The sequence below is a fragment of the Rattus rattus genome, chromosome 1, assembly GCF_011064425.1.
Source record: "Rattus rattus isolate New Zealand chromosome 1, Rrattus_CSIRO_v1, whole genome shotgun sequence".
NCBI classification, from domain to species: Eukaryota; Metazoa; Chordata; class Mammalia; order Rodentia; family Muridae; genus Rattus; species Rattus rattus.
In genome coordinates this window covers 205,616,970-205,630,119 of record NC_046154.1, presented here as the reverse complement: position 1 = coordinate 205,630,119, position 13,150 = coordinate 205,616,970, and the positions used below count along the sequence as shown (strand labels likewise).

Genomic DNA, 13,150 nt, shown 5'->3' with positions numbered 1-13,150 from the left:
ATCTCCCTCTGCACTGGGAGAAAAAGAGAAGTTAGCCTGATGAAGTTCCTTGAGCAACTTGGAGAGGATCCTGCAGGAGAGAGGAAATAGAGGAGCGTTTTCTTTCTGGGCTGGCTGAGGAAATGCTATCATAACTCTTTACCTTCCTCGTCCCCAGCTCTGGCCAGCTGAAGGTGGAGGTGGAGGGATCCGCTACCACCATACCGTGGTCTTTTCAGGTACCTGTGCCCCAAGAGAACCTCAGCTCTCATGTCCTCCTATGTTCCGAGAAATCCCCATTGCCCAGTACCCCTACCCCAGATTCCTGGCTGTTTCAAGGGCTCCTGAGTTGGGGCCTGTGGGGGTTGGGGAATAGGTTTCTTACTTTCTTTTCTTTCCCATCCCACCAGACCACACGATCTCCAAGTAGCAAGGGGAAAAGAGAGTGAGCCTGCATGCCAATTCTAAGCTCTTCCGGATCAAAGTGAGCAAATGGGAGGGGGTGGGAGTGGGGGTGAGGGTGGGGTGGGAAGTCTCCTTCCCTTTTTTTTTTCCACTCTGAGGGGAAGGGGTAGGTTGCTGTGCTCAGGAGAGAAATGAAAGAGGCAAGCAAAACTGGTGCTTGGCTTAGATAATGATGAAATATTGAAACTTGTTCCCAAAGGGTGCTGGGACTATAAGAGAGAAGTGGGAGATAGAAAAACTTAGTTTGCAGGCGATGTTAGGGGTTGGCTTTGAGGAAAACAGAGGTAATATGGGGTTTGGAGGGAGCCTGAAGTAGGAGGCACTTTTATCTGCCAAATGGGGACGCCCCACTCTGAGTCCCTTTCACCCTGGGGGCAGTGTCGTTCGTCCTGTCCAGAATGGCAGCCTGTGGAGGCTCCTGCAAGAACAAAGTGACCGTCTCCAAGCCTGTGTGGGACTTCCTGAGCAAGGAGACCCCAGCCCGGCTGGCCCGGCTTCGGGAGGAGCACCGAGTGTCCATCCTCATAGATGGCGAGACTTCTGACATCTATGTGCTCCAGCTGTCCCCACAGGGTCCTCCCCCAGCCCCTCCCAATGGGCTCTACCTGGCCAGGAAGGCTCTCAAGGGGCTACTGAAAGAGGCAGAAAAAGAGCTGAAGAAAGCTCAGAGGCAGGGGGAGCTCATGGGCTGCCTGGCTTTGGGGGGTGGAGGGGAGCACCCTGAGCTGCACCGCCCAGGCCCACCTCCTCTCCGAGCAGCCCCACTCCTGCCCCCAGGGGCAAGAGGGCTCCCCCCTCCTCCTCCTCCCCTGCCCCCTCCACTCCCTCCTCGTCTCAGAGAGGACGCTGAGGAGCAGGAAACCACCTGCCCCATTTGCCTGGGGGAGATACAGAATGCCAAGACGCTGGAGAAGTGCAGGCACTCCTTCTGTGAGGGCTGCATCACACGGGCCCTGCAGGTGAAAAAGGCCTGCCCCATGTGCGGCCGATTCTACGGGCAGCTGGTGGGCAACCAGCCCCAGAACGGGAGGATGCTGGTTTCCAAGGACGCCACCCTCCTGTTGCCCAGCTATGAGAAGTACGGCACCATTGTCATCCAATATGTCTTCCCGCCTGGCGTCCAGGGGGTAAGAAATCTCAGTCCTTTCCTGTTGGCCTCCTCCAAATTAACTCACTCTGACAAAGAGAATATGTTGCTAGACATGGTGCACTCCTGCTATCTCCCACCATGCCTTTTATGACTTGGTGTTCTGGAGCTTGGCAGCAGGGTCATCTCCTTGAGGCCCAACTGTTTTATTTTTATTTTTTTATTTTTCTTTTTTTGGAGTTGAGGACCAAACTCAGGGCCTTGCGCTTGCTAGGCAAGCATTCTTCCACTGAGCTAAATCCCCAAACCCCAAGGCTCGAGGATTATTGCCATGACCCAAAGGCAGATGTAAAACTCAGGTGTGAGGGCTGGACTGTGACTCAGTGGTAATCCATCATATGAGCATCCCTGAGTTCAGTCCTTGCCCCCAAGAAAGCCAAATCAAACAAGGGAAAATTTTTTTAAAGATTTATTTATTATATATAAGTACACTGTAGCTGTCTTCAGACACACCAGAAGAGGGCATCAGATCTCACTACAGATGGTTGTGAGCCACCATGAGGTTGCTGGGAATTGAACTCAGGACCTCTGAAAGGGCACTCAGTGCTCTTAACCTCTAAGCCATCTCTCCTGCCTGAAAAAAAAAGAACTTAAAACCAGTTATGAGAGAAAGGGTTGCCCGCTATTACCCTGAGAGTGGCTCTGACAGACCGTGGAGGCAAAGCCTGGAGTCAGTGACCCAGGTGAAGGAAGGGACAGCAGGAAGGGACCCAGCTCTTCTAAACCTTGGGAGTGTTACTCTGTTCCAGATTATGAGACAATAGGAGCGAAGGCCAATGTCTTCCTGCTGGACAGAGTCATGTCCAGCCATCACCCGAACAGAGAAACTCTGAAGAAAGAAAAAACAAATAGAGACAAGAAGCAAGGCGGTAGTATTTTAGGAAGAGCAGGGAATTAAAAAGATACAATCTTTCTTAGTTGTTGCAGTTTTGCTGACTTAGCTAGAAAGTAACTTCCATCACTTCTGAAAGCCCATTTGTTCCTGAATTGAGACTTGAGGGATTAACAATAAGGATTGTTCCCAGAAACAGCCTCTTGCTGCCTGGGCTCCAATGCCACCCTCTCCCTGGAAGGCTGTCTGTCAGTCTGCTGGGAATACACGTCCAAAGACTGACAGACCCCTTGCTGGTATCCAGGCCCTTGAGACAGTCAACTAGCTGCTCTCTGCCTCCTCTTCCTCTCAGGCTGAACACCCCAACCCAGGAGTTCGGTACCCTGGTACCACACGGGTGGCCTACCTCCCGGACTGCCCCGAGGGCAACAAGGTGCTGACCCTGTTCCGAAAGGCATTTGACCAGCGTCTCACCTTTACTATCGGCACGTCCATGACTACAGGGAGACCCAATGTCATCACTTGGAACGACATCCACCACAAGACCAGCTGCACAGGGGGACCCCAGCTGTGCGACTCCTCCTCATCTCCCTCTCCATGGCTTCTCCCTTTCACCATTTCTAATTTGGGGGAGCCATCCACCCTCTCAGTCTGTTTTCATTCTGGTCCTGATGTGTTCAGCTTAACACCTCCCCCCACCCAACCCCCCACTCCCCAAAAGCATACTCTGGCTGGGTTATCTTGGGTTTGGAGATCCCTTCTCATGGGAAGTGGGAGGGGGCTGAATTTGGTCCCTACTGAGTGACTCAAAATGAGGGTGGGTAAGGACGATTAAGTCCAAACAACTAACTCTGACCCTCATTTCTCTTTGCCCCCTCCCCAGGTTTGGGTATCCGGACCCAACCTACCTGACTAGGGTGCAAGAGGAACTGAGAGCCAAGGGTATTACAGACGACTGAAGTATGGCACCTTTGCCAAGGCCCCCCGCTGTCCTCTACTAGGATCCAACGGAAGCCTCTGCTCCTCTCTTGCTGCCCCCACATCACCCATGAGGGGATATGTCTGACTGGGATGGGAGCCCAGAGGGGAAGGGGATGTTCCTTCCCCCCGCCCCCCACTGGCCAAGTGCTTCAGTGCCCTTTGAGCCACTCCAGCAGAGGCTGGTTTCCAAGGTTCCCCTCCCTGCACTCCGTGTATATAGTCTCTCTGCCCCTGCTTCTCCAGTGTCCTTGGCTTTTCCTGGTATGTACCGTGCTCCAGTGACTAAGCTGAGAAAGGACCTGGGTAGGAAGGATGGGGTCTCTTGAACTCTAGTCCCTGAATACTGTCTCACCTTGGACTGATATTAGCTGCCTCCCCCCAGCCAGCTGTGTGTTAAGATAACAGTAGTCCTACCTTAACGGATCCTTTCTCTCCTGTGTCTGTCTCTGTCAGTCTGTCTTTCTCTCGCTCTTCTCTGCCCCTATAAGGAGCCTCCTCACCCCCTGATCTGGAATTGCTGCCAGACTGTAGCTTTTAATTTAATAAAAATAAAGTGAAATATGCAACTCTATGCCACACCCGTTTTCTGTTCCTTGGAGAGGGTGGGGGTGGAGTGTGGAACAGGACCCGCTGAGGATATGGGGTAATGGGGAATCCTTGCATGCCTGAATGGGCCCTTTTTCCTCCTAGGAGCCACTCCCCTCTGGCAGAACTAATGCTGGGCACTGCAATAACCCTGCAAAGCCCTAGGCCACACTTGGATTGATGGGATCGGGATTAAGAGGGGTTTGTTTGTCGTTCAGCTACATTTGTGGAGAAAAGAACAACCCTACCCCTTTTGAGAAGTTTGGCTGCGGTGGGAGCCGGGGCGGAGCCGGGCAGGGGGGCGGATTCGGCAGTAGCAACTCCCCGGACGCACGCAGGCCTCAGAGCCCCCCAGCTTCCGTGGCCCCTCGGCCCTGAAACTTGAAGCAGGGTAGGGGTCCAGCATGAAGCCCCCGGACCGCCCCACCCCTGGCCGCACTGACCGGATACTGGGGGTCATGGGGGGCATGCTGCGCGCATGCGCCGTACCCGGGCAGGAGGGGGTAAGAAGGAGGGACCGCGGGTGGGGTCGGGGGTCTTATAGAGAACTTTAGGAGAATTGCACTCCACGACTCAGTTTACCGGCAAACAAAAGTTATATGGAGCAGTCGCAAGAATCCATAAATTCAGTTATGAGGGCCATATGCCAAGTTCTTGTTGACCCTTTCAGAATAATGTGCATTTTGACAGGAGGGAGAGAGGAAAGAGGAGGTCAAGGCAGCCTAAGAAAGGGTCCTTACAGTGACTCTGTCTCGGCAGCCCCAGGAGAGAGATCCCTTAGGGCCTGGGAGTACCAAGACAGAGAGTGAATGTACCGAGGAGGATCAGACAGGGGAGCGCGAACGTGAGGTCCTCGCCTGGGCTCCGCAGCCCGGTAAGAAGCTGGGCTTGGGTGGGGCACAATTTGCCATCCTTCGCATAGTGGTGACTTCAGATAGATTCTGTTCATATTAGCATAAAGGCTTGCGCCTAATTTGCATGGGACCATTAATTCGCAGATACCACGCTTCTTTTCTAGCTCGATGTGTGTCCTCACTTCGGCGGGTCCCAAGCCCCCGAAGGCGGAGTGGAGTGTCCCCGCGCCCCACCCCTGGCCCTGGGCCAGCCGAGGCGCCCGGACTTCGCCTTAATTGGTGATTAGTTTTAGCTGGAGTGCTGGGGCCTGGAGGAAAGAAGGGTCGGGGGAGAGGGCGGCACCTGGGCTGTGTTCCCTACAAAGTGTTCCTGGTACACGTATGCCCTGCTTGGGGCGTGGGGGTGGGGGGAGAGCTAGAACCTCAAATCCTTTGACACAAACCAAGGCCCCATCCTGAGAATCCTTCATCTCAGAGGCCAAGGGGCGAGTGAGGCAGACCCCACCTCCAGGCTTCTCGCCTACCCAGCCCAGCACCCCGCAATTGAAGCTGGGATGCTACAGGGAGTCAGGCCTGGGAGGAGGGGCGGAGGTCTGGGGACGCGGACTTCAGGCGTGGAGGTGCCTGGGGGAGGGGGCTGGGGGAGCGCGGAGGGGCGGAGCCCGACCGCAGAGGCCCCGCCCCGCAGCAGCACCGCGGCCCGGCCTGTTATTCCGCTCTCCGCTCCGCCCGGACCCGCGCGGCTCCAGTGGCTCCCGGAGTCGGCCCCCGCACCTCCCTGCCCGGGCCTAGAGCCACCCCTAAGCCGAGGCCGGAGACGGAGCTGGAGCGGCTGTCGCATCCCGGCCGGGCCTTCCCCATCACCCCTTCCTCTAGCTGGACATCTGGACCCTGGGCCCCGCACCGCCGGGGTTCCGGAAACCCTCCCCGCCCAACTCCGCGGCCCAGCCCCGCACGGCCCTCCCTCCAGACTCCCCTGCCCCGACTTCCGTCTACTCCTGGACCCCCGCCTCCTATCCTTTTCTTCCCCCTCCCCAAGCCTGGACCCCGGAGGGAAGGAGGGGGGTGTGCGCCCTGCGCCCTTCCCGCCCCGCCCCCCGTGATTCCCCCTGCATGGCCGGCCCGGGTGGGGGGTGCGGGGGGCCCCGGGCGCCATGCGGGGGGGTCACAAAGGGGGTCGCTGTGCCTGTCCCCGTGTGATACGAAAAGTGCTGGCAAAATGCGGTTGCTGCTTCTCCCGGGGGGGACGTGGTGAGTGTGAGGGAGGTCTGCCGGGGCCAGTATTGAGTTGGGGGGCAGCTTGAGGGGGATTTAGGGTATCTGCTTACTCTAGCCCTAGGCTGGAGCCTGTACATGTGTTTTCCAGAAAAGTGATTTAACAGAGAATTTCTAAGGTCCTTCTACTCCTAGATTTCTGCTGAATCAAGTTGAGGAAGTTGAGGAAGGGTCAGAGGATCTATTTCGTTCCCATAATCAGCAAGTCAGGAGGGAAAATTCTCTTGTGATCCTCTTAGGCCCAGAACCTTGCATCTTCCTCAGATCACTTGGCTGAAAAATCTTCCAAAACGGGAGCAGAGGAATGGTGGATTGGGGGTCAGGAAGAGGGGCATCTACCTGTAAGGGGTTTTTATAAGAACTCAAATTGCAGCTCTTCCCAATTGCTGGCCAAAGATAACCTCACTGAGCTGTCCTCACTGCCCCCTGTGTTGGGTATGTGCATGTGCTGGAGAGGTGGGCTGTCCAAAAACAATATATATAGTAATTATTGGAGTGGGAGGAGAGAGGCCTGGGGGTGGCAGACAGCTAGGTTCCTTTGTTCTCACCCCTCTCCAGGAGAATGGTCTGTACCTATCGGAAGGGGGAGTGTTGTAGAAAAGCAGATGGCTCCCCCCAGTTTCCAGTGTCTGCCCAGATGGCTGCCCCCACCCCCATATCTGTGCTATGCTCAGGGTATGGGGACCTCCACATGGAACTAGAGGAGCACAGGCCCTGGAGCCAGGTGTTTGCTGTCCTTCCTCCCCAGGGTGCCCTTGCAAAGATTCTATCCTGGCCAGCTCAAAAGAGGGGACTCTGGGAGACAGGGTCTGAACATCATGGGGAGAACACCACGGGGGTTCTTCTAGGACCCCAGAGCTGGGCCAGAGTCCATGGACTCCTATCCTTTTCCTCCTATTCTAGAATCCTATTCTATTGCTGGCAGCGAGGGGAGCATGTCAGCATCTGCTGTCTCAGGGCTGGCTGCCCTGTCTGGCCCCAGCTCTGGCCTCAGCTCTCATCCATGTTCCCCTGGACCAGTAACCGGCCTGAGGAGATGGTTGGATCATTCCAAACATTGTCTCAGTGTGGAAACCGAGGCAGACAGTGGTCAGACAAGGCAATGTGAGGTGAGCAGGGGATGTCACAGAAGAAAGACATCCATGAAAGACACTGGGAAAGAGGGCAGGTTGGGGTCACTGGTCATTGGGGAACCCATCTACTGTTCATGACCTCAGTCACTGGATCTCTGTCTGTCCAGAACTGGATGCTGGAGCCAACTCTAACCACAGGACAGGAGCTGCCAGAACTGACATTGTTGACTACACTGCTGGAGGGTCCTGGAGTCAAGGCCCAGGTGAAGAAATAGAGCTGGGCTTGTGACATGCACCTGTTTGGGCCAACCTCAGCCAATCAAACAGGGACTAGAGGCGTGGCTCAGTGGTTAAACATACTTACTACTCTTCCAGAGGAACCAGCTTCAGTCCCTAGCACCCACGTCACGTGACTCACAACTACCTGTATCTCCAGCTCTAAAGCACCCAGCACCCTCTGCTGGTCTCTATGGGTACCTGTACACATGGCCCCCATAACGTAAAATCAAGAATTAATAATAATAATAATAATAATAATAATCAGTCTTAGCACTCTGGAAGCAGAGGCAGGTCGATGTCTGTAGGTTCAAGGCCAGCAAGTTCCAGGACAGCCAGAACTACATAGAGAGACCCTGTCTCAAAACAAACGAGTCTTAAAAAGTCTAACTAATAGATCTGAGAAGGCTCTTCTCACTAAAAGGTATTCCTTTGTTTGCCTACCTCTTAACCTTCCAGCCAGCGGAAGAGGAAACTTTGTCTCAAGCTCCCAAGAATGAGGAAGAGCAGAAGAAGACAGCTCTGGAAAGGAGTATGTAAGTTCACAGGGCACTCTGGTTGCCGAACTTCCCCAAGATCCCTCACATCTTATAGCCCTCTGAGGTGGCTGTGGTGATAGTCTTTTGGTTCAGGAAGAACTGGCTAAACTAAGGATGTAGCCACACTCTGAAGTGAAGACATCCTTGTACTCTCTAGGTTTGTCCTGAGTGAGCTGGTAGAAACAGAAAGAATGTATGTGGACGACTTGGGACAAATTGTAGAGGTAGTTCTCCCTTCCCCTCCCCAGCCATGACCCACTGACCCCTTCCCTCTGCCTGGGGATATTTTTAAGAGAGGTTGCTTCTCTGGGCCACTTTACAAATTCTCTCTACTTCTAGACTTTGTGCAGGGTGACCCACAGCTGAGTTTACATAATCATAGTCCCATCTCATCCTACCCACAGGGTTACATGGCTACCATGGCTACACAGGGTGTCCCTGAGAGTCTCCGAGGTCGTGACAGGATTGTGTTTGGGAACATTCAGCAGATCTATGAGTGGCACCGAGAGTGAGTGCTGGAGCCCTGAGCCAGGTGCTGGGGATGGGCACTGTCTGGTAGTCTATCCTGGATTCCATATTGGAACCATGGGTCCCCTGAGAGTCAAGGAGCTGCTGGAGTTTTGTAGGGAGAATGACTAGGACATGTAGCTGAAAATCTGGGATGTGTGGAGGTGAGTGCTCTGAGTGAGGTGCTGTCTCTCTCACAACTCTTCCAGTTATTTCCTGCAGGAGCTGCAGCAGTGTTTGAAAGATCCTGATTGGTTGGCTCAGCTGTTCATCAAACATGTGAGGCTGGGCCTTAACAGGGGAAGGGCTTGGGATGAGTCTGGGCTCTGTGGAGATGGGCTCTCTTCTGTCACCATCCACCCGGCTTTCTTCAACATTATCCTTGCTAGGAGCGACGACTGCATATGTATGTGGTGTACTGCCAGAATAAACCCAAGTCGGAACATGTGCTGTCAGAATTTGGGGACAGCTACTTTGAGGTCAGTGGCTGAGGTGCCTTGTGGGGAAGAAGGGCAGGATCAGTGTGAACAGAGTTTTCAGCTCCATAACTGCCCTGTCCCCAGGAACTCAGGCAGCAGCTGGGACACCGTCTGCAGCTCAGTGACCTCCTCATTAAACCGGTGCAGCGAATCATGAAATACCAGTTGCTGCTGAAGGTCAGGACCACCCTTCTCCCTTGGGACAAAGCTGGCTGGGGACGGGCATCTCTTCAGTATCTTTAGGGCTCTGAAGGCCCTACAGAGCTTTCTTTTTTCCGTTGTAGGATTTTCTAAAGTATTACAGAAGAGCTGGCATGGATACTGAGGAGCTGGAGGTGAGGTCCCCAGGACACCGTCTCTGCCTCATCCTCTTCATCTTGTGGGTACCACAGTCTCCCGGTGGTTCAGGGATGTCCGGTTCTTAGGTAGAGGCCCCTGGGGTGGTGATGGGTGGAGAGGCTCTCTCAAAACGAGCTTCTTCGCCAGTCATGAATCCGTTTGTCCAACAACGCCCCTCTTCACCTGTGTCCCAGCAAGCTGTGGAGGTCATGTGCTTCGTACCCAAGCGCTGCAATGATATGATGTCCCTGGGGAGACTTCGGGGATTTGAGGTATGGGGAGGGGGCGGGACACAGCAGTGAACTGTCCTTGTGCTCAAATCTTAGTACTCTGGATCCTTACGAGTAATCACTTCCTTGGGCCTGTTGGGGTGGGGGAGGGGATCTCTGATGCTCTTCAAACTCTTGTTGCACCTTCTCAGAGGCCATGGTGTCCTTCCTTCCGTTCCAGGGAAAACTGACTGCTCAGGGGAAGCTCTTGGGCCAGGACACATTCTTGGTTACAGAGCCTGAAGCTGGGGGTCTCCTTTCTTCCCGGGGTCGGGAGAGGCGTGTCTTCCTGTTTGAGCAAATTGTCATCTTCAGTGAGGCCCTGGGAGGAGGAGGTCGAGGTGGCGCACAGCCTGGCTATGTTTACAAGAACAGCATCAAGGTGGGGCGGGGCATATAGAGGGAGCCGACCTGATGGGGCGGGGCATATGGAGGAAGCAGACCCGATTGAGTGGGCTCTTGCTCTTGCGGCTTGCAGAATCTGAGGGTTGTCTCTATTTGCCAATCCAGGTGAGCTGCCTAGGGCTGGAGGGGAATCTCCAAGGCAACGCTTGCCGTTTTGCGCTGACCTCTAGGGGGCCAGAAGGTGGGATCCAGCGCTATGTTCTTCAGGCTTCAGACCCTGCTGTCAGTCAAGCCTGGATCAAGCAAGTGGCCCAGATCCTGGAAAGCCAGCGTGACTTTCTCAACGGTGAAGCTCCCATCCTCCCTCTACAGAGGCTCCCAAAGCTTTTTGACCCCCGAACCCCTTCCCCAGACACCCAGTCTCCAGCCTTTGCTTCTTTAAGCCTGGCTTCTCTCCATTCTCCATCCACCCAGAATCCTCAAAAGTTCTAAGCACCTTACATTAGCCAAATTAGGAGAGCAGGAACTAGGAAGAAGGGAAGACAGGGGAAGTGATCAGTCTCTCCCGTAATACATCTCTATTCCTTCCCTTGTCCCAGCATTGCAGTCCCCTATCGAGTACCAGAGACGGGAGAGCCAGACCAACAGTCTGGGGCGATCAGGAGGGCCAGGGGTAGGGAGCCCTGGAAGAATGGCCCAGGTCAGCATGCACACACCCATCAATGGCTCTCTCCCCTCCCTGCTCCTTCTGCCCAGAGGGGAGGTGCCCAGAGCGCCTTTGCCCCTGGATACACAGGTATGAGAAATAGTTTCCTACTAGGGCAGAAAGGGGAGGGTGTTTCTTGCCCTTCCCCCATCTCCTTTTCCACCACTATCATTTGTGTGACTTTCCTAATTTTAATTCTCTTTCATTCTGGGGTGTGTGTGTGGGGGGTTGACTAGGATCTTTATCTGGAGAGGACTGAGAGAAGACTGGTAGCCGTGGCTGATCCTCTGACTTGACTCTTTCTTCAGGCTCTCAGTGAGACCCCCCAGACTCCTTATGACTCTCCAGCCCTTCCCACTGTGAACACTCCCCCCTGTCAGGCCAGGCTCGCCAAGCTGGATGAAGATGAGTTGTAACCCTGAAAGCCTTGGAATGCTGTTGGCTCAGGCATGACCTCTCAATGAATTTGGGGGGAATCCTGGCAATGTGCCTGAATCCATTCTTCCCGGTGTTTGGAGGATGGGAGAGCCTGGGAGAGAGATCAGTGTGGAGGGCAGTTAACTAGACCTGAAAGGACTCCTTTCTCCCCGAGGAACACAGGATCCGTCAGCTCCACTCCCTGCATGCACCATGACCCCCTCAAGTGGAGGATATGTAGGGGCTTGGAGGGAGGGCGAGGGCAGGGACCAGATAGAAATTATTGGTTTGGGTTGAGATTTTGTTTTCGAGTTTTCCTGTGAATAAAAATTTTGCTATATCACCGAGGTTGCTGTCCCAGGAGGGAGATGGTGAGGCTGCCGTGAGAATGGGTTGGTAAGGTGGCATAGAAGAGGTTTGCTGGCTACAGTCATGTGAGGAGGGCTCTGGTGATAAGACGAGGGCAGGGGGTTGGGGATTTAGCTCAGTGGTAGAGCACTTGCCTAGGAAGCACAAGGCCCTGGGTTCGGTCCCCAGCTCCGGAAGAAAAAAAAAAAGAAAGAAAGAATGAAATTTTGGGTTGGGGATTTAGCTCAGTGGTAGAGCGCTTGCCTAGCAAGCGCAAGTCCCTGGGTTCGGTTCCCAGCTCCAAAAAAAAGAAAAAAAAAAAAAAAGACGAGGGCAGAAGCTGGATGTGGTGGTGTACACCCTTAATCCCAGCACTCAGGAAGCAGAGGCAGGTGATCTCTGAGTTCGAGGCCAGCCTGGTCTACAGAGGGAGACCCTCTCTCAAAAACAGCAAGACAAGAGAAGGCTGGAAGATAAAAAGAGACCTCTCTTTGTTCCTCACCTGAGGTCAATTGCAGCATCTCTCAGTCCAGCCCTTGGGCTTAGGGAAGACTAGAGTTAATGTATTCTCCCCTTTATTCAGGCCTTCTGGGTTCTAGATTTATCCTTTGGTTCAAACTCCACCAGAAGACTCACTGTAGTGTGACTCCCTACTACCCACCCCAACATCTAGATCTAAAACACAAAACACCCTGGGTACCTTTCCTCTGAGGCGTCCGTGTTCTACTGAAGAACAAGAGGATGGAGCAGCTCTGGAGTTTTCCTTTCCATCTTGAGGGGAAGGGGTAAAGTTTGTGCACGCTGAGTAGGAATGGACTCTTTCAATGCAGAGCTAAGGTGGAGAGCAGAAGATGTCTCCCCCCTCCTAGCTTCTGGCACAGGGTCTGGAACAGAGACAGTCAAGCGTGCAGAGACCCAGGTGCGGGCCGCTGGGTCCCTATGTCTCTGTGTGTCCACTGAGTCTGTCAGTCCCCTGGGCTCAGTCACATGCACTGGGGCTTCCTCAGCAGACAATAGACTACTGGGGTGGGGGAGGGGTGGGGAGATGTGGGAGCCTCCCTATGGGCCCCAGGTCTCCATGGCTGACAATGAGGGGAGGGATCTTTAAGGGGGGAACAGGACGTGAAGCCCAGATAAGATTTCTGGGGAACAATGGGAGGAATTGAAGAGGAGAGGCCCACCCTCTCTGGACCCCACCCTGGGCTTTGGGGTCAAGGACTGGAGGGACCAGAGAATGATGGGGGTATGCCAACGTAGCTTTGACTGGATGAGGGCAAACAGCAGAATCCTGGAGCTCAGAACCTTTGTGTCTCTTCAGGGACCACAGGGGAACATGAGGTGGGTGGATGGCCCCTGTGTGCCCCTGGAGCAGCCAGACCCACCAGTGGCAGTGGTTAGCCACAGTGGGTAGCCAAGGCAGGCAGCAATGGGCAGCAGTTTCAGGAGAACTCGGCGTGCCCTTTTGGATGCCTACTTTGAGAATAAAACTGGATGTAAGGAACAGTTACAGAACTTTTGGGCTCCTAACAAATAAAATAAAAAATTATTTGTTAGTTCAATATTTCCCCTAAAGCAGGCCCAGCCAGCCCTATTAGTGGGTGGAGTGGTTCTCTATCCCTGACACGGCTCACATGTACTAGCTTGTAGAACAATAAAGCCTCTTATACTTTTCTTGGGGGCAAGCTTGCCACATGAGGAGTGGGATTTGAGTGGGGAACCCCAACTGGCTGTGAA

At 54.1% G+C, this 13,150-nt stretch overlaps 2 protein-coding genes across 4 annotated transcripts; both read left to right on the top strand.

Moving 5' to 3' along the window:
- The first annotated feature begins 367 nt into the window (after positions 1-367).
- On the top strand, positions 368-3,975 carry Dtx3 (deltex E3 ubiquitin ligase 3). Of its 2 annotated transcripts, none has more exons than XM_032913644.1 (4): positions 368-463; positions 823-1,571; positions 2,776-2,993; positions 3,307-3,975. In XM_032913644.1, coding segments are annotated over exons 1-4 (1,044 nt in total). In that variant the 5' UTR covers positions 368-462; the 3' UTR covers positions 3,383-3,975. The 2 variants fall into 2 exon arrangements, with proteins under 2 accessions (XP_032769535.1, XP_032769526.1); XM_032913635.1 differs by having other exon boundaries at positions 376-463; positions 842-1,571.
- Positions 3,976-4,361: 386 nt separating this feature from the next.
- Arhgef25 (Rho guanine nucleotide exchange factor 25) lies at positions 4,362-11,415 on the top strand. 2 transcript variants are annotated; one of them, XM_032913616.1, is made up of 16 exons: positions 4,362-4,492; positions 4,749-4,863; positions 7,022-7,227; positions 7,359-7,454; positions 7,927-8,003; positions 8,164-8,230; positions 8,411-8,514; positions 8,723-8,792; positions 8,903-8,992; positions 9,077-9,169; positions 9,277-9,327; positions 9,526-9,603; positions 9,782-9,982; positions 10,111-10,291; positions 10,545-10,741; positions 10,960-11,415. In XM_032913616.1, the coding sequence occupies exons 1-16, from the start codon at positions 4,394-4,396 to the stop codon at positions 11,065-11,067; spliced, it is 1,833 nt and encodes a 610-aa protein (XP_032769507.1). In that variant the 5' UTR covers positions 4,362-4,393; the 3' UTR covers positions 11,068-11,415. The 2 variants fall into 2 exon arrangements, with proteins under 2 accessions (XP_032769507.1, XP_032769513.1); XM_032913622.1 differs by lacking the exons at positions 4,362-4,492; positions 4,749-4,863 and adding an exon at positions 5,558-6,094.
- Positions 11,416-13,150: the final 1,735 nt, after the last annotated feature.

Bases quoted from the DNA above. Each gene is read 5' to 3' on its own strand.
- Dtx3 (XM_032913635.1), top strand. From the start codon at position 435: ATGCCAATTCTAAGCTCTTCCGGATCAAA. The intron at 1,572-2,775 runs GTAAGAAATCTC...TCTTCCTCTCAG, and splicing joins TCCCGCCTGGCGTCCAGGGG to GCTGAACACCCCAACCCAGG. The intron at 2,994-3,306 runs GTGCGACTCCTC...CCCCCTCCCCAG, and splicing joins TGCACAGGGGGACCCCAGCT to GTTTGGGTATCCGGACCCAA.
- Arhgef25 (XM_032913616.1), top strand. From the start codon at position 4,394: ATGAAGCCCCCGGACCGCCCCACCCCTGGCCGCACTGACCGGATACTG. The intron at 8,004-8,163 runs GTAAGTTCACAG...TGTACTCTCTAG, and splicing joins ACAGCTCTGGAAAGGAGTAT to GTTTGTCCTGAGTGAGCTGG. The intron at 8,515-8,722 runs GTGAGTGCTGGA...CAACTCTTCCAG, and splicing joins ATCTATGAGTGGCACCGAGA to TTATTTCCTGCAGGAGCTGC.